This window comes from Pongo abelii, chromosome 3 (assembly GCF_028885655.2).
Source record: "Pongo abelii isolate AG06213 chromosome 3, NHGRI_mPonAbe1-v2.0_pri, whole genome shotgun sequence".
Lineage (NCBI taxonomy): Eukaryota > Metazoa > Chordata > Mammalia > Primates > Hominidae > Pongo > Pongo abelii.
The window spans coordinates 149,204,354-149,225,096 of record NC_071988.2 but is presented as its reverse complement, the minus strand read 5'-3'; the positions used below and the strand labels follow the sequence as shown (position 1 = coordinate 149,225,096).

The 20,743-nt window shown below is 36.5% G+C and overlaps 1 protein-coding gene across 6 annotated transcripts in view; it reads right to left on the bottom strand.

The window, feature by feature from the left end:
* Nucleotides 1–20,743, bottom strand: part of INTU (inturned planar cell polarity protein) — an 89,264-nt gene that overhangs the window by 59,004 nt on the left and 9,517 nt on the right. For 3 of the 6 annotated variants that reach the window (XM_054554468.1, XM_002815129.4, XM_054554471.1), the window contains exons 1-3: nt 19,853–20,485; nt 9,028–9,563; nt 2,158–2,243 (exon numbers count right to left, since the gene is read on the bottom strand). In XM_054554468.1, coding sequence (XP_054410443.1) covers nt 2,158–2,243; nt 9,028–9,563; nt 19,853–19,998 — 768 coding nt within the window. In that variant the 5' untranslated portion in view covers nt 19,999–20,485. Of the gene's footprint in view, nt 1–2,157; nt 2,244–9,027; nt 9,564–19,852; nt 20,486–20,743 lie in introns of those variants that run through there. The other 3 variants (XM_054554469.1, XM_054554470.2, XM_054554472.2) reach the window with 1 other exon arrangement.

The window sequence follows — 20,743 nt, the reverse complement described above, 5'->3', positions numbered from 1 at the left end:
TGAGTTGTATAATTATTTCATACTAATAGAAATTGTGTATACAATAAATGTATACTTGACTCCTCTTGAGTGTTTAACAAGGATGGGTTAATTGTGGATGGAACTGGTCCAAAATATTTAAATCCTAATTTCTTTCTCTCCCTTTTTCTTCTGCTAAGTGTGCACAGTTGAATTTGCAAAGGTTAATTAAATATAAGTATAATGTGATTCTGCTGTAAACATAACTTTTCATATTTTTGAAGAAAGAATAGACATGATTGAACTCTGGCAATACTGGAAGCACACCTGCAACCAACATAGGCAAGAAAAGGGGATCCCTTACTCAGGGATAATACATAGCTACTCGACTTGGAGGAAGCTGACTCACTTGTTAAAATACTGCAATTCTTCACTACTAATCAATAAGTAGCTGCTGTCTGAGCACCCTGAAGTACCCTAGTACCCTCCCTTGGACCTCCCCACATCTAGTGACTAAAGTGGGTAACAGTACAAGCTACTCTAGCACCATGGCTGGCTGATGTCCCCCTGATTGTTACTATTTCAAACACCACCCCATTTCCATCTACATCTCACTATCCATTCCTAGGCATTGCTGGTCTCAGCTACCATAGTTATCCCAGCACTTTCATTTTACATTTCCAAAGATAGCTAAATTTACAGAGCATCTGTGTGTGTGTGTGCATGCGCACACATACATGTGCATACAAAGTATGTTTAAAACAAATAAATGGGCATTAGGGAAATCTTGTTTCCTAGAAAATAAGGAATTTCATCATGTGCCTTATTATTTCAGAATCTCAAATCAGATGCAGCTGAGATTCTGATTTATCAGGGATTCTATTCTTCAACCTGACCAATCCAAAAATGACTTCATCCTCTCACCGACTGATGGGTCCTCTGTCCCACCAGTCTCCAACCTTTTTGGCACCAGGGCCTGGTTTCATGCAAGACAATTTTTCCACAGACCAGGGTTGGGGGATGGTTTCGGGATGATTCAAGCACATTACATTTATTGTGCACTTTATTTCTATTATTATTATAATACATTGTAATATATAATGAAATAATTATACAACTCACCATAATGTAGAATCAGTGAGAACCCTGAATTTGTTTTCCTGCAACTAGATGGTCCCATCTGGGGGTGATGGGAGACAGTGACAAATCATCAGGCATTAGATTCTCATAAGGAGCAACAACCTAGATCCCTTCCTTGCGTGCACAGATCACAATAGGGTTCGTGCTCCTAGGAGAATCTAATGCCACCCCTGATCTAACAGGAGGTGGAGCTCAGACACTAATGTGAGCGATGGGGAGCAGCTGTAAATACAGATGAAGCTTTGCTTGCTTGCCCACTGCTCACTTCCTGCTGTGGAGTCCAGTTCCTAACAGGCCATGAACCACTACCAGTCCATGGCCCAGGGTTTGGGGACCACTGCTCTAACCCATATAAAGCATATCATCTTCCCTATCCCCCCAAAAAGAGAACGCTAATTCCTCATGCTATCTAGAACAGTATTCATGGTATACTCTGTTACCAAAAGGTATAGCACTTGCAAAATACCCCTAATAACTGAAAAACATCATCTACAACACACAATGTCAATGTTTAGGGTATCAAAATTACTTTTTATAAAATAAATTTATTTCTATCTACAAGGATTGAAAACTAATTCGTTAAGTAGCCAAACAAAAGTCCAGGAGAAAAGCTTAATTAAATAACAAAAAAAAAATCAAGAAACTTGTATGATTTGTTTTTAAAATAAAATCACATTGGAAAAAAAAAATTATAGCAACAGTGATCTTAGTAAGTCAGAGAACAGAAAACTCCATGCCTATTTAAAATGACTCTTCTAGGAACTAGATTGTCACAAGCATATATGGTAGTTATAATGGCAAGTTTGCAATTATGTACATTTTCATTACTGTTGCTGTTACTGCTTTATGCAGAATTTTACTTGTAGATATTTTTCTCTCTTTTTAGAATAATCTCCAAAAGCTAATAATATTAGCAAGAGCTAAATTTTCTTAAATAGGCAAGTATCAGTGTAACTCATCCATTATACACGATATTTTTCAGAAGCTTAAAAAGGAAAGTAGTGCACGACATATTTATTTTATGTAACATCATAAAATATAGAAAAAGAATGTCCATACCTGCATAGGTCCAGGAATGCAAGACAGAACTCTCTCGATGTTTTCAGTAGTAACATCAACATCATTCACAGCAACAAGGACATCACCTGAAACCAGAATAACAATAAAAGATAGTTTTATGAATATCTAAAAACCATAGAGGTCTAGAATTGGAACATTAAACAGCTACTCTGACCTCTTCAAAGTACAGTGAGAAATGTGGTGCAGACAAGCAGGAACTTGTCCAGGTTTATACAGCTCATTGGTGGCAGGGCTAATCTCCTAACTTTACTCTTCTTAATCTATAATACTGCCCATTATTGCACCATAAATAATACAACCTATGAATATTTAAAAAAATAAATATTTTTATTCTTGATACAATTGGGAGAATTATGTAAACCCAAAGAACAAATGGAAAATTTGTAGCATGAACCAAATACTGTACTTGACAAAATTGAATCTAACCACTTAGACCCACAGTAAAAACAAAACAAAACAAAAAAAATCCAGCTGAAATTCTAATTAAATCCATGTGGCACATCATAACACAATATGCTATGGTATTCACTTCTGTTATTGATCTATGTCTACACACAGTTCTTTGCTTCAAAGGCCCCAACCATATCAAAATACACTGCATGTTTGGTAAAAATTTCCTTTTCCATGTACTTTAAAAGAAATGTGTATGTTTTCCAAATCTGATAATAAAATAAATATCAGTGTTAAAATGGAAATTTACTTTCAGAACATAATTAAAGATACTATCAAAATACCAGTGAGCTATATTAATAGAAATATAGACATACCAAAGTTATTTTTCTCATCATTCCTAAATATATTATTAGGAAATTGATGAAATAATTCATATTCATCCATTCATTTAACAAATATTTACTGAGCACTTAATGTGTGCCAGGCACTATTCTAAGGACTAGAGACAAAGAATTGAACAAAGACAAAATCTCTACTCTCAAGGAGCTTAACATTCTTTGGGGAAGATGGATAATAAACATGTATATGGGTTAAGTATCCCAAATCCAAAAATTGAAAATCCAAAATGCTCCAAAATCCAAAACTTTTTGAGCACCAACCTGACCCTCAAAGGAAATGCTCATTGGAGCATTTTGGATTTGGGATTGTCAGATTTGGGATGCTCAACAGGCAAGTATAATGCAATATGCAAAAAAAAAAAAAAAAAAAAAATCGGAAGCACTTCTGGTCCCAGGTATTTTGAAGAAGGAGTACTCAACCTGTATATGTAGAATCGTGTTGGTAGATAATTCTTCATGAGTCTCATGTTTCTGTACATCTTACAAGCCCAGGCATTGAGAGTCTTTGTTCTAGACTGTCTTTTCAAAGACATTCGCGTAATGAACAGCCTTGGACAACAGAGATAGTGTTTCCATCCTGAGCAAAGGTCAAGCTTGTTTACTGAATGGTATAATAAGGTCAATGCTGTGCTCAATATCTTATTATTAATAACTGTTCTTTATAAAAGATTGGTGTTCCCTAAGTTCAGAGTTCCTTTCCTTTAAGGCAACCCATTATTAGGCATCACTTGGCCATCTGTAGGGTTGGCAAACAGATGAAAATGTTGCCACTGTAGGTTCTGCTATTCCTCCTTTTTTTCCTTCCTCTCCTTGATAATCTATTGAATGGGAATGGGGTTAAGCGCAGAGTAAGCAGGAGTAGTTTCTTAGGCCAACTGTGAAGGCTTGAACTAGGTTTAGATGCTCAAGAGATACAACTCAGATGAGAGTTTTGCAAGCATGGGCACCAAGTCATTATGATGGTTAACTATTACAGCACTTCGGACAAACTTTTCTAGATTTAAAAAAAATGATTTCAGTGCTATTGCAAGTAGTATTTTCAAAAGTTTGAATTCCAATGATCCTTTGTGGTATATAAAAATATAGTTAATTTGTGTAAATTGGCCTTGTAAATTGAGATCCTGCTAAATTCAGTTATTATTTCTAGTATCTTCTTGTAGATTCCTTAGGATTTTCTAAATAATGATGTCATCTGAGAATAAAAATAATTTGACTTTTTCCTTTAAAAAAAAAAAGTAAGAACTTGCAGACTAAAATAAACTTTCAACTTGAAGTCCACTTGGAAAAAAAAAAACACAACACGATGCCTGTTTAATTTCTCCTATATAAGAGATTAAACAAGAGTACTATATCAAATTACTTATAGCTGTAGTGATTTAAAAAAAATAAAGGAATGATGGACACAGTATAGCTGTGTCAATGTAAAATGAAACCACTTTTGGACTATCCTAATGATTAGTTCTGTTGTCTATAGTTTGTTATCCTCAGGGCACAGAAATAGTAAAACCATTTTAAATTTGTTACTTTAAACTAAAACTCCATTGGATGATGTGCCAAATGACTTTTTTCTCCAAATCCTAATGAATACATTCCTGTAGCTGAGTGTTATAGGGAGTATTATCTAAAATTATCAAGTCTAACAAACCTCTAAAAAGAGGAGATGGTTCATCATAAAAATATATGAAAATAAATTTTGAAAGCAAGTGTAGTATACCCAATATTTTTAAATGTTTAGTAGAAAATTTTCCCATTCTATGAAATAAATATTATATCCACTTCTCATTCTCCCAGACATTTGTTTTCCTCTAGTGTTTCTGAACACTTCTGTGAAGTGACTCAGAGACGGCTGGCTTCCTGGACATCACACCTTTGCAGTGGACATCCTAAACTCCAGGAAAGGTCTTTCTCCATGAGTACACGGGAGTCATTAATATGATCTGTCCCATTTCAAAGGCTAAAAGGGAATGAATTATATGATTGGTTTGCATTGTTAAATAAGAAATGGCCTGGGTAGAAATAAGATAACATTTTTATTAAGAGATATATTTAAGAACCAAATAAAATATTTTAAAAAGAGATCAGTTTATCACAGTTCCTCAATGTAAAGTTAAATTATGTGAGAAAAGCCATCAATTTCTCAGTATATACTTAACATCAAACAACATATGTGTACTAAAGGGCTACTACATAAGGCACCAAGGGCTTATGAAAATATATATGCAAAACTTTGTTTACTGCTGTGTTTATACTACATATAAAATGAATATACAACTTAAATTATTTTTGACAAAAAATTAGTGTATATAAATGTAGGAAAAGAGGAGGATATATATCAAAATGTTGTCTTTGGGTATATGGAATTTTTCTTTTTTGCTTAATTGTATTTTCTAAATTGTCTACAATGAACGTATATTATTACTATCGCAAAAAGAAAAAAAAACTCATATTTTACCAAAAAACCCCCCACTGTGGTAGGCAGCATAATTGCCCCCCAAAGATGTCTATGTTTCAGTCCCTGAAATCTCTGAATATGCTACCTTACACAGCAAGAAGGACTTTGCAGTTGTAATTAACTCAAAAGACTGGAAGACTGTCCTGGATTATCCAAGTGACCGTCAGGTAAAGATAAAGGTCTTTATAGGAGGAAGGCAGAAGTGTCAGGGTCAGCATGAGAGAGACTGGAAGATGCTAGGCTGCTGGCTTTGATGATGGAGGACAGGACGACAAGCCAAAGAATGCAGGTAGCCTCTGAAAGCTGGCCAAGGAATGGGATTCTTCCCTGGAGCCTCCAAAAGGAATGTAGCCCTGTGGACACCTTGATTTTCATACAAGAAGACCCATTTTAGATTTCTGGCTTATGTTATTGCAAGATGATAAATCTGTTTGCGGTAATTTGTCATGGCAGCAATAGAAGATGAATGCACTAGCCTAATAATACAAAGCAATCTTTGTGATGCACCAAAAAAGGAAACACGAATGCTAAAAAGCAAAGATGGACGTACAAGGCGTATCTGGAGGTCAGTTAGGAAAAAAATAAATCAGCCTTGCTTGTTAGAGGTGGGGATTTGTGGATAGAAGGAGTGGCACATATGTATGGGACAGAAAAATGAGATCAAATTGTGAATTGAAACTGATCCTTTAAATTAAGCCAAATTTGACTTCAGGGAAAGGGAATCCGGTTTTTGAAAAGCAGTTACTATACTGCCATTTTATACATTCAAAACTCAATGTTTTCTGCCAATGCATTTACTAACAATAAATTTTGTTATTTTTTTTGAGTTTCAATCTCAACCCCTCATCTATAATATGTGGGCACTAAACCAGAGAGAATTAAGGCCCCTCCCAACCTACCATTCTAGAAGTCCTTGAATAATGGTACCAGCTTGTTTTTGTGAAAACTGTTAAAAGAAGAAAAATCAGATATTTATCCTGCCTTTCCTGTCTGAACCATATGTCAAGGTTACCAAACAGAGGTGAGGGGGAGCTTCTTTTTATGAAAGTAGTCTAACGAAATATCGAGAAAGACTGACAGAATTGGAATACCACCATTTTGCAGTCCCTTAATGAATTAATGGATCTAGGCAATGATCATCAATAACTGTTAATATCACAAAAAGAAAAACAGCAGATAATATGTTGTTCCTGATGGAAGCACACAGACCACCTATAAAATATGTTTGATAGGCCTTGAGATCTAACTACCAACTTACAGGAAATACCACTGAAACGGGGGCATGTTAAATGAATTCTGGCTCCTTTTACAGAACTAAAAGAACAAACCGTAGAGATATTTAGTTCTATCCTATCATTTCACAAGAAGGAAAGTAGAGGACCCAAGGGAATGTAAGTATGTATTTGCTCCTGTTCCAGTCATCTATTGTTGCATAATAAGTCATCCAAACAATTTTTTTTTTTTTTTTTTTTTTTGAGACAGAGTCTCACTGTGTTCCCCAGGCTGGACTGCGGTGGTACAATCTTGGCTCATTGCAACCTCTGCCTCCCAGGTTCAAGTGATTCTCGTGCCCCAGCCTCCCCAGTAGCTGAGATTACAGGCATGCACCACAAGGCCCAGCTAAGTTTTGTATTTTTTAGTAGACACGGGGTCTTGCCATGTTGGCCAGGCTGGTCTCAAACTCCTGGCCTCAAGTGATCTGCCCACCTTGGCCTCCCAAAGTGCTGGGATTACAAGTGTAAGCCACCACGCCAGGCCTATCCAAATAATTTTGAGGCTTAAAACAACAACAATTGGCCAGGCATGGTGGCTCATGCCTGTAATCCCAGCACTTTGTGAGGCTGAGGCAGGTGGATCACCTGAGGTCAGGAGTTCAAGACCAGCCTGACCAACATGGTGAAACTCTGTCTCTACTAAAAAATACAAAAAAATTAGTCACGCATGGTGGTGGGTGCCTGTAATCCCAAATACTCGGGAGGCTGAGGCAGGAGAATTGCTTGAACCTGGGAGGTGGAGGTTGACGTGAGCCGAGATGGCGCCATTGCACTCTAGCCTGGGCGACAAGAGCAAAACTCTGTCTCAAAAATAAATAAATAAATAAATAAAATAAAAAATAAAATAAAAAAATATAACAACAACAATAATTTATCATCTCTCCTGGTTCTGGGGTTAACGGGTCAGCTGTGGTTCTCACTTGGGATTCCTCATGCAGTTACAGCCAGATGGTGGTTGGGGCTGGAGTCATCTTAAAGGCTTCTCACTCACATCTGGTGGTGAGGGCTTCAGCTGGGGCTATCAGCTGGATCACTGGTGTCTTGACCTCTTCATACAATGGTGACTGGGTTCTAAGGGCAAGTATCCCCAAAATAACCAGGCAGAAGCTGCATCACCTTTTATGATCCAACTTCTTAAGTCACATGGCACCAATTAAGCTGTAGTCACCAGCCCACCCAAATTCAATGACACAGAGCACAACTCTCCGTGGGAGGAGTATCAACACTACATTTTAAGAAAGTGTTCAGATCCTGTTGAGATCATTCTGGAACACATACTTTGCCACAGATGCCCTTCCTACAAGATTCCATATGATCCTCCTTGTAAACCCCTATGATGACACTTATCAGACAGTGAGGAGCTGCCTGCCTCACTGTAACCTGTCTCTTCCACTAAAACATAGCTCCTTTCAAGAAATAATTGGATCAGTAAAGTAATCTTTGTATCCCTGGCACTTAGCAGATGCTAAAAAAACAACTTGTCAAATCAGTGAACAAACAAACGAAATTCAGATTTAAAGCTGGAAATATTTGTAAATGTATCTGTAAATGTTCTTCATTTAAACCTCTTATGCTAGATAAACTTAAAAGACTGTCAGCTTTTAGAACTGTTATTACTTTTAAATTTTAGTAATAATATATCCTCAAATTTGACTCATTTATCTTTAAGTAATTAGATTGCTACTAACTCAAACATTGTATCTAACGGCTTAAAATTTATCAGCAACACAAAATGTTCATCTTAATATATATTCAGAATAACTTGTGGGTTTATTTTTCTTGAAAATTGGTGGGCTATTTTATGACAGATATATTTTATGACACACACCCTTAAAAGGAAATTTAATGTAACACCACTGTTGCTAAATATGCCAAATGAAACAGTTGAAAACCACTCCAAGAACTTAGTGTACTCAAGTGCAAACATACAATTTAAAAGTATTTTTATTCATAAATTATATATTTTTGTATCCTGTTACTGGCTATAGCCATTCAAACCTAAATTATCACTCTATAATCAACTTTTTTTTCTTGTCAGCAAATATAACCAAGATGAAATAAAATTATATAATTCAAAACTTGAAAATTAGGTAAGCTATTTCTTGGCCTGAACAAGGCACACACATATTCAACACATTGAACTGGTTATTTTAAGAACACGGTGCCTTGTAGTGCACCATGTGTAACCATTTCTCTACTGTACCAAATGTCATTAATCAGTTCTTTATCTGTGGAGACTGTATATAATTGTTTTTATCACATTTCCCGCAAGGTGTCATCATTAATCATGTATCTCTGTAAACAAGGATGGATGTGTACCAGCAACACTTACCAATGAGGACCTGACCGCTCTTCATAGCAGATCCCCCCGGCAGCAGGCCATGGACCACAAGCCTCTCTCCATCACCCTGCTTTCCAGTTCTTCTCCAGCTCCACTTGGTCTGATGAATAATTCCAACCAGCACTTCCAGAAGCTTGAGCTGCTCTTTGGCTTTGATGACAGTTAGCTTTTTGGGGTTTACATAAACATTCACATCTTTGTACCGCTGTTGGACAATAACTCCTGTCTTCTGATTGGACTGATGCTTTAGAATGGATACTGGTCCATTGTCATTGCTATTTTTTTTATTGCAGCGCTTGGGTAAAAGTCTTTTCCTTCTTAAAATTTTGGTAAACTGCTTGAGTTTGGGTTCATACTTTTTTCTTTCTTTGTAATCATCTTCAATGATAATCTCATTTTCACTGAACCTGACATGGTTCACAGTTGGTGTCTCAGGAAGGAGGCTTTCTTCTTCATCCTCACTCAATTCCAAATAGAACAGCTCTCCATTTTTCTGCACACTGTCCAGCCATTCAGGCTCAAGATCACTATGAAAGAGAGAAAAGATAATCTTAATAGCAGCCCAATATATAAAAAAAAGGTATGTCATCCTGGCATGGGGGTGAGGGTTGGGGCTGGGGAGCAGGAAGATGGGAAAGAGTGAAATTTCTTTATTATTTCAAATTATCCTATTTCTAATTTATTGTGATCCTCAACATTATTTCATATAGGATGCTTTTTTTTGTAGAGCTTTGAAGAATAGGAGTTGGGGGAGAAGGAATCAAAAAGGCATAGCAATAGAAAGGAAAACCAATGAAAAAAGAGATGGTCCCCTTATAGAATCTATGAGTTGAAAAAAATTAAATCAACCACTGTGTGGTTACTGCTCACTTTAAACAATTTCACTGAATGATAATTTGCATTAGCAGTTGATTATGCAATTATATCCACAGAAGCATGCCATTTGGAAATTGTACATGAAAATCTATTATTTGCATAGAAATTATTTAGGATGGCTGTCAGCTTAAAATGAAAGCTAAAGCCAGCTTTAACAGACTTTTACATAAGTTTTCAAAAAAGAAACATTCACTTCACCATAAACTAAAATCTGTCCTGAAAACCCATTTATAATCACAGTTAATATAGTAATGATCACTTTACTGTCTATAATTTCCATAAAACTCCTTTTTATGAAAAATTGTAGTAGAAAAAAGCAAAGCACATATTACATAATTCATTGTGATTATAAAAAATATTTTTAACTGGGAAGTATGCCACTGGAAAAAAAAAAACAAAATTACTGCTATTAAAATGATTGAAATAGCATTAAGGAGCAAAAATACTCATGGTAACAAACTTAAACTCTACCTTGTTCAATGTTATGAACAGTTTACCTTTCAAACTGCTATTCTTTAAAGTGAAACTAGTAATAGTGGAAAAATTAACATGTAGAGAGTATTTTCAGTAATTTCAGTAATTTCAGTAATATCCTGGCCTGAAAGAGTATAATTTGTGTTGTAATCATTAAATCAGATAGAAGACATTTCTGTTTTCTGCAGTGTTTATTGGCAACTCCAGTTCTCTTAACTTAAAAGTCAAATGTCTCTTTCTAAACACTTTGAAAATTAGCCCCCAAAATATACTATTCTATTACTCAACTCAAACTAACCACTGCCCTGGTCTGTGGCTGGTCATTAATATAGAATTTTCAGCTACATATGAGTCATTTTTTAAAATGCCTAACAAGCTGAAAATATCAACACTAACATTTCTTTGGGACTTCTTGGTTCCCAGTGTGTGGCATCATCATAGGCACTAAGCCTCACTTATTGCAGATAATTAACCAAATATCGCTTATTTCAACCATACCTATCTGTACCCACAGAATCAATATTTAAATAACTATGCAGTTCTACTCTTGAGAGTCCAAATAACTATATCCCCACCATAATCATTTAGATAACAAAGCTACCTTAATTTTAATTGCTACAGTGTAAATACCATGATTACACATTAATTACTTAAAAACATATGTATCAATGTAATATATATATATATATATCAATTTAAACAATGAATAAAGTGTATCAGCCTTATTATCTCACCCTTTTAACCTGGTAAGTTATTTGTATTAGAGATATGTAAAAGAAACATTTTTTTCCACTTACTAAATATGAAGATGATTCATTTCAATCTCTAAAGTTTGAATGTGAAATCACTTTTGGTTATGATTCAAAGATCCATGCATGTGGGGGCCAAGGGGATAGCATCTTGGCATTCAATTGTGGAGCAACTAAACAGCTCCAGGAACTATGGTAAGTACCAGAATTATAATGACGAGAATGTCAGTTCCCGCCCTTGCTTAGGAAAGAAGAGAAAGTGAGAGAGAATTCATGACAGTACACAGGGTAAGTACAAGATAGAGGCATACAGGAGAGTCACCCAGCTTAGCCATACAGGAGAGTCACCCAGCTTAGCCTAGCTGGAGGTTGAGGGGAGATCAGGGAGACCCCAGAAATAAGTTTGAAAGGATAAATGAGGGAGGGAGAGAGGTGGGGAGCCGAAGGGAAAGACGTGAAGAGGATTTCAAACAGGAGTAACAGCATAAGCAAAGACCTGAGGATAGTCCCCATGGCCTAGATGGAGAACCACTAGCAGTCTGCAGTTGCCAGAGTAAATGTTGCAGGTGGGGAATGACAGAAGTGGTCAAGCCCTAGTTTTGCCAGGCTTTTTAGATCACCCTAAGGGGTTTGGCTTTTGTAGTGCAGGTAAGAAGGCATCAACAAAGAGTTTTACGTAGACAGTTTATGTGTTGGATATCCCTGGATAGGCCTACTTTGGCAAGTAAATGGTTGGTGGATTTGAGGTGGACAAGACTCAAGACAGGAGGACTAGTCAGGGGGCTGTTTCAGTAGTTGAAGCAAAAATGACAAATAAAGCAATAGTAGAAGAGATGGAAAGTAGGAAAAACATTTGAGAAACTCTTGAAAATCACCAGGATTTTGAGACTGATTAGGTGGGGAGAGAGAGAGAGCGGGGTTCATGTTGACTAGATTTCTAGTTGGTGACTATACTTTCATGCATCCTTTTGTGCATACCCATGTGCAGACTCATTGTAACACATGGGAAACAATACTTGTGTTACTATCTCTCTCTCACATGAACACTGTTAAAAAAAATCCATGCTTTATAATCATATAAAAACACATATAGGGTTCTTCTGTCACTGTTTTGAAAAAGTGGAATCATTATATACGTACCTATATAAAGTACATATATAATTTCTCACTTAACAATACAGCTTAGAAATCACAAGTGGCTGCATAATATTTGATATCAACGATGTAGGACATTTGGTCATTCACCTACTGATAAGCTTTGTGTTCAGTTCTTGTTTTTCCACCACAAAGTTACAGGAACCATCAATATACACGTGTGTGTGTGTATGTATATATATATCTATATATCTATATATATCTTTACCCAAAAGACTATACCAATTTATATTTTCACTAGCGATGTGTGGGATCCACTCTCTTAATGTCTAGATTTTTGAAAATACATCATTTTAAGAAGAGAAAGACATCTTTTAAAAAGAGGAAAAAACTAAAAGGAAGATAAAGAGGTAGAGACAGGTAAGTGTACGTAAGAGACCCCACACAGAAGGGCAACTTATACTGAAAAGTAAATGAACTGAGAAATCATGAAGAGCTAAGTTCAAATTTTGTTCTATTATGATTTTAACCTTTCTAAGATCGACTGATTGATTACTTTAGTTTTCCTCCTCTTGAAAGTAGATTATAGCTACCCCACAGGACTCTTGTCAATAGAAAATACAATAATGTTCCTGGCATGGTTAAGTTCCAAATAAATATCAGTTCCCTTCCTCTTGCTTTTACTAAATATAACTCTTGTGTTTCTGTATTTTTCTAACCGGAATTAAATGAAGGTGTCTCTAATGATCTCAGTTTGCCAGGTTTCAGGGTAGGTGATAGTGACACAAGAAGCAAAGCTAGGCACTGCCTTTAAGGACCCTACAGTTCAATATTCCTGGAAGGTTCTTTATTCCTACTCCAGAGAAATAGTTCTGAGTTAGATAAGCATCAAGAAATTGGTCAACAGGTACAAAGTTACAGTTAGACAGGAGAAATAAATTCTGGTGTTCTATTGCACAGTAGGGAGACTATAGTTAACAATATTATAATGTATATTTCAAAATTACTAGAACAGAGGATTTTTGAATGTTCTCATCACAAAGAAATAATAAACATATGAGGTGATAAATATGTCAAATGCCCTGATTTAATCACTATACAATGTATACATCTATTGAAACATCACATTGTACTCCACAAATATGTGTAATTATTATGTGTCAATTTTTTAAAAAGAGGATAAATGATTAGTGTATTAAGAAATTTTAATAGAATTCTAATGACTGTTGTCCCAAACTAGTTCTTCTAGCCCTATTAGAAGAAAGGAGATGTGTTAACAACAACAACAAAAAAACAACACAAAAACCTAACCTTTCATTACAACTTCCCCAAATTAAAGAAATCAATACATATAGATAATCCCCACTCCAGGAGATGAAGTTTAATCCCTCCTCACCTTGAGTATAGACTTAGTGACTATACTCTTCCAGAGAACAGAGTATGGAAAGAGAAATTCAGTAACTTTCCAGGGAAGAGACCTGGCAGACACTACGTTACATAACCAAGTGATCAAGGTAATGCAAAACAGGAAAGGACTAAGAAATCGTTACAGACCAGAGGAGACTAAGCAGACAATGCAATATTCTGGATTGAATCCTGGAATAGAAAAAGAACATTAATGGAAGAGTGGTGAAAGCCAAATAAAGTTTGGAGTTTAGTTAACAGAAATGACCAATGTTCATGTCTTGTTTTGACAAATGCATAATAGTTGTGTAAGATGTTAACATCAGGGGAAACTGGGTGAAGGATTTACGGGAAGTCTGTACTATCTTTGGAACTCTTGTGTAAATATAAACTTACTCAAAAATAAAAATAAAATTAATGAAAGGAATTAAATCTAGCAGTTTTAATTCAGATCTTTGTAGTACATGGGTCGTATTTCAGCACTAATATAAACACTCCTTCAAAAATTTTTAAGACCTTATGGTACAAGCTGCAGAATTATTGTGTAAATGTTTTTCAATTTTCTTTCAATGAGTCTTATTTTGTTTATTCTGCTTTGCTTTAAGCAGAATAACTGTATGTTTATAGCCTGCCTGCAACGTTTTAGGGCACTTTAATTGGTATTCAAGGCCCTAAATGATGTGGTAAACAGGAGTAGAGCCCTTCTTCCCAAAGAAAGACTTGTTAACTTGCAAATAAGCAAGATCACTTACATAAGCTGTAACATAAATATATTAAAGAAAATGAACTTCAGATAGTGCTAATAATTGTCTCATTCCTGACGTATTCAAAAATATCTAGGTCAACACTAAATCTTTTAATACCCCTCTAATAGTTATTTGAATCTCTCAGGTCTTTATTTGCATTAATGCCAGCATTTTTCATCATTTGCAATAGTACAGCAATTTCCTTAACTACCACAAGAAAAGAGTTATAAAACAGCCAGCCCTACTGGCACATTTCCTTAGTTAAGGAAAATAAATACTTGTTACTATTTCAAATGTGTTATAGTACACTTTTTTCTTTTTTTCTTAGTGGGCAAAGCACAATGCACTTTACCAAAGTGGTCAACACATATAGTTATGAGGTGATAATAGGTGTAACAGGACAATTCTAGGAACAGAGAAAAACCACACACAATAAAAACACTGTGACAAATTAATATGGATTCTATCTGGCACTTATTCAGTAAGCACTTGCCTGCCTATGCTTTTCTGTGTTTTCTTTTCTGTGTTCTGTCTACCAACAATATCTAGTTTTCACTCTTGACGGTCTTCTGATCATTTTCTAAAGGAACACCATGAATTTCAATCATTAAAATGTATGCTGGATGATATAGCAGCTTAGGGGTAGGGAGTCTCAGATGAGCTGAAGCTCTTCTTGCTAAGCAACATTAGAATAACCGTTAAGCATGTCAAAGAAGGCAAAGGGATCAGCCAATAAATGCATTAACTGTTCATTCACTGCAGGTAATACATTTCTACATCAGGAACACATCTAATAGTGACTTCATCCCCCGGGTCACATTTCCTACCACCCGCCCCCTCAGCTAAACAGGGCATTCCTATGCATCACTAAATTAGTGATACAATCTAACCCTGGCAGGACAAAAGTCATACACCAACAAAACATTTTGTGATAGGACTTTACTGTACTTTTAAAGATGTCAGACGGGACAGAGAGCTAATCAAATGGCTGAAATGCAAGTGCCAACACTCAGGAATAGAGACTGCTATAGGACTAGAGTTCAGGATGGAGAGATAGTCTAAGAGAGACCAGAAAAGATTCTAGGAGAAGGTAGAACTTAAGTGGGAGCTTGAATGATGTTGACAAGAGATAGGAAGAAAGGGTATTTTAAACAGAGAGAACAAAGCACATAAAGGTGTAGGTGTGAAAGCAAGTGGTCAATTTGAGAATGAGTGGATAATCATTTTCAATAATGAACAGGGAGATCAATAGAAATGAGACATGAAAGACTTGGGACAGATCTAAAATTTAAAAATCATCCTAAGGAACCTAGAATTTATTTGGAAGGCCACCAAACTTTTGAGTAGAGTAGAAAAATGATTTAGAACTGTGTTTTAGAAAGCAAACTGGCAGCGGTATGGAAGAAAGACCAGAAACAGAAGAGATCAGAGGCATGCAGATTAGTTAGGAGGCAACTCCACTGGTACATGGGAAACAAGGCAAGAGGCAAGAGGCAAACCTTTTAAGTAAGGCAGTGCCTGTGAGAATGGAGAAGAGAAAACCAGAGAAGGAAGTCAATAGTACTGGAGACATCAGATCTGAAGACAAGAGTAAGGAGATAATGATGTCAGTAAATGAGATGAGTAGCCTTAGAGGAGAGATGGAAGACAATGAATTCTCTTCACACACTGAGCTGGAAGTAGAGATGACAGCAGGGTATTACCATTTTTCATCATAAACCTAGTTATATACCATGTGTCTTTTTAATCTGTATTAAATTAAAAGTAAAAAGGAGTCAGGGTTCAGAGTAGAAGAAAAAGTAGGAAATACTATCCTAAATTGGATGTTAATAGTATGGCATCATGAGTCTAAATGAAATATTTTGATTCTTCACAAGTAGTATGTTCCCATGTTAAAAATTCAAGAAAGAGAGGAATGTCAGCATTTCTACACATCATTTTGTTGGGGATATGATGTAACTCCAGCAGAACAAAAATCATAGACCAGCAAAATATTTTGTGTTAGGGCTTTGCTGTACAGATTTTTATTTATTTATTATTTTTTTTGAGATGGTGTCTCACTTTGTTGCCCAGGCTGCAGTGCAATGGTGCGATCTCGGCTCACTGCAAACTCCGCCTTCTGCGTTCAAGTGATTCTCTTGGCTCAGCCTCCCAAGTAGCTGGAATTACAGGCGGACACCACCACGCCCGGCTAATTTTTTGTATCTTTAGTAGAGGTGGGGTTTCACCATATTGGCCAGGCTGGTCTCGAACTCGTGACCTCAGGTGATCCACCTGCCTCGGCCTCCCAAAGTGCTGGGATTACAGGTGTGAGCCCAGCTCAGAAGAAGTCTTTAGTGTGCAATGGTGATAAGGCTTCACTGTACAAAAAAAAGAACTTTTTTTTTCTTCAGACAAAATTTTGCTGTCACCCAGACTGGGGTGCAATGGTGTGATCACAGCTCACTGCAACCTCGAACTCCTGAGCTTAAGTGATCCTCCCACCTCAGCCTCCCAAGTTGCAGGACTACAGGCATGTACCATCATGCCTGGCTAATTTTTTTATTTTTTATTTTAGAGATGGGGGTCTCACTATGTTTTTGAGGCTGGTTTCTGACTCCTGGTGTCAAGCAATGCTCCTGCTTTGGCTCCCCAAAGCAGGATTACAGGTATGAGCCACCATACCTGGCCGAGAGATGAACTATTAATGGGGGCAACAACATGGATGAATCTCGAAGTAATTATGCTGAGTAACAGAAGGCAGACGAAAAAGAACATTCATACTGTACAATTCCATCTTTATAAAACTTTAGAAACTACAAACTCCTGTAGAGTGACAAAAAGCAGATAAATGGTTATCAGGAGAGGCATAAATGGACTTAAGTAGGTACATGGGGAGACTCTTAGGCGAGATGGATATGTTCATTTTCTTGGCAGACTATACATGTTAAAACATCAAATTGTACATTTAAAATATGTGCAGTGTTTTGTATATTAATTATCCTTCCATGAAGCTATTTTTAAAGTCCCAGAAAAAAATTTAAAGGACATACCTCCCTTCTCCAGCCAGTCCTTGTGTTTTAGGTAGAAGTTCCTTAGCTTTAACAGCTATCTCATTTAAAATTATTCCTGTTTCTCTCCATCAGCCAGTTTTAAAACTGACGTAACAACAACAAAAAATTCACTTGGAAAAATTAAAAATCCAAGTTACAACATCGACAAACTCTGTGTAACATGAACTAGGCATATTAGCTGGTAACTTGGCATTGTTGCAGGTGAATGTATGATTTCTGTTATCTTAATACTAAAACTAGCTAATGGCTCCCTCAGCCCAACCAACCCACCAGTATTATCTCTGAAGCCTCCCAGGGTATGTGCCCATGTGCCAACTTAAGACATACTGCAGCAATATACACTCTTCTTCTTTAACAAACCTAAAACAAACCTATTAAAAGAACTCTACCAGAATTTACCATAATGTAATTTTATCTCAAAGATGATAAACTTTTAAATTCTATATTGACAATCACATACAGCTCAGGTACAAAGCATGCATGAAACAGTAACTTCTAAAAAGAACACGCAGGTAACTAAAACCTTGAAAATTTAGGATACTTTATGTGAGTCAATATGCAGTACAACTTCCTTAGTAAGCTTCATGTAGTCCATGAAATACAATAGGAAATTCATGTCTTTGCTTTAATGAGAAAGACTAAGGTTGGCATTCCTGTACCTTTGATTAAAGAGTGGTTCTGTACAAGTTGGGAAGGCCACTGTTTATAATGATGACTGCAGCTTAGGGAAGTAAACATCTACCATAAGGGAAGAACTGAACATAAGCCTTCTTGGTAAGTTTAGCAAATTAACCCTCATGTCCTACAAATCAAGAAGGGACAGACTTAAAATTTGAAACTTGGTAGGACTTGAAATACAGACCAGCAAAACATCTTATGATAGGGATTTTCTACACTTTTATTATTAGGAAGATAAAGACACTAGAACTTTTGGCGTGATTAGTGACATGTGAAAAGCTTAATGATCATTTTTTAAAAGCTAAAATATAACATATATACATGTATTTTGAATCATGAAATACTTTTACTCTTTTAAGTGACAAGTTCTCCTATCACAAGGTCCTCAGATTGGTCATTTCCTAGGAAATAAAGTTCACTATTTTAATCCCATCAAAGTCATGGTGGCCCATTAGGTATCAGGAGTCTTGAATTCTCACACTGACAACACTCAGCTGTGCAACCATACATGAATTATAGATTCTCTCCGGGCTAAAAAAGTATGTGACTCTAAAATGTGGAGAAGCCAAGAGTTTGAGTCTTACACTGTCTATGGCTTCACATACCAAGACCAAATAAGGTTCTATGTAATTCATATTTCCTTCCAGCAGCCTTGTGTAATAATCATGAATTTAAAAATTTTTTTAATGCCTACAGCAGATTACAAAAAATAAGATATTTTAAAATTTGTTTAAGTCTTCAAGAATGTATTAAACAGGTTTCCCCACCATACTTTTAAAGACAATGACAAAAATCTTTTACATACTGATAGGTAAAAACAATTGCCAAATAACTGTTGCTCCTACATACACATAAATGATTTATAACTGTTGTTCCTAAATACACATACAATGTCATCCTAAAACTGACCAGGTATGGTTGTCCATTACTGGGTTAGTTGACATTTTGGCACCAAAACTTTTTCACGATTAGTCATTCACTTCAAGCTACTTTGACTTTTCTAAAGTTCTTAATCCATAGCAGTAAGGGATAGATTTTTCTTAAAAATGAAGTAGCACTGAGTACTGTGAATCAAAATAACCTTTTCATGGCATTATGAAGAAAGTGAAAACCTTTAGGTATCTATATTTTTAAAAATTAAATTATGACGTAAAATGGAGAACAAGAAAATCATGGAGATGCATAGGAAAATACAGCAGAAATATCCAGAAGTGCTGAGAGGTTGTCCTTGATGGTGAGACTATGGGTGGGCATTCCTTCTGTTATATAGCTATCATTTCCATAACAGAAAAAATCTACATAAATTTAACAACTGCCTTATAAAACGTGTAGGGTGTCTCTCCACTCCAAATACTAAAGAGATTAAGCCACAAAGGTCACACCAAAGAAGCAAGAAGACACTGCGATCGGAACAGTTTTTTAAACACTGTTACAGATATATCCTCCTATGGCCTAGACAGAGCCCATGACCAAAAAGAGGAGATTCTCATCTAAGAATCATTAAAAAAAACAAAAAAAACAAAAAAAAACAAAAAAAACCCACCTACAGTAGCAAAGAATGGCATCGTCATTTCTGTTCACACCACCATACAATGGAACGCGGTGCAATTAAATCTCACTTATTATAGAACCACAAATACTCGATTCCAACCACGCCAACACCCTTGCAGTTCCCCCAGCCCACGTGTATATTCTCTGGATTGAAGGGATGGGCTTAATTGTCCCTCTTTGAAAACCTTACTCATAATCGCTACTCGCTGAGGAATATGAACCCGAGTCGCTGACCCGATCTTCAAAATCATAGTCCTCATCTTCTTCTTGTGAAGAGGGGTCTCCAGGGAGCTCGTCTGAGCTCGGACGCGAATCGCACGAAGCCACAGAGGCCATCGTTGGGAATGCAATAGCTACGACTGGAGTAATTCAAATCTCGCAGCTACAACTTGCTGAGGCCGCCATGTTGCCTTTGCTTGGGAAGGGGCAGAGGCCATGTGACCACCAATCCTTAGCTGCAATTGGTGGCAGGTCGCGTTGCCAGGGAGACGGAGAAGCTTCCCAGAAGAAACAAGGAGAACAGAAAGCAGCCAATCGGCTGAAACTTCGAGGAGGGCTTCTCGGTTGGAAGGATAGAATAAAGCTAAAACTTAACCGCTTACGCTCCCCAGAACGCTCTTCCTTAGAGCAGCATAACTTGTTAAAACAGGCGGAGATCCACTGGGTTTTGCCCCTTTTTCTTCCAGTGCTGGATATCCAGTTTGCTCTTTGTCCTGTGTTTCTAATGCCTAACAGCTGTCGGTCAGCCTGGATTTCCTTCGAGGTGAAGGAAACCGCCTTTACATTTCCTTAGGACCTCATCCGTGCAAGTAATGGACGCTTTTAAGCAACGCGATTTAGGTGTTAATAATACGCTCCATTGTTTTATGGGTTTCGTATTGTTTCGCAATTGCAAACATTTTCACGGTTATCCCAAGTAGGTATTGTAGAGTGCCACAAATGAGTGGCAGTCCTGTGGAATCAACTTCATGTTCATTTTCTAACTCAAAATTTTATAATCTAATTAAGTGTTCTCATTACTAAAGTTGGAAGTGTAAACAGGTAAAATCTACCTGTTATTTATGAATACCTATATCAAGTA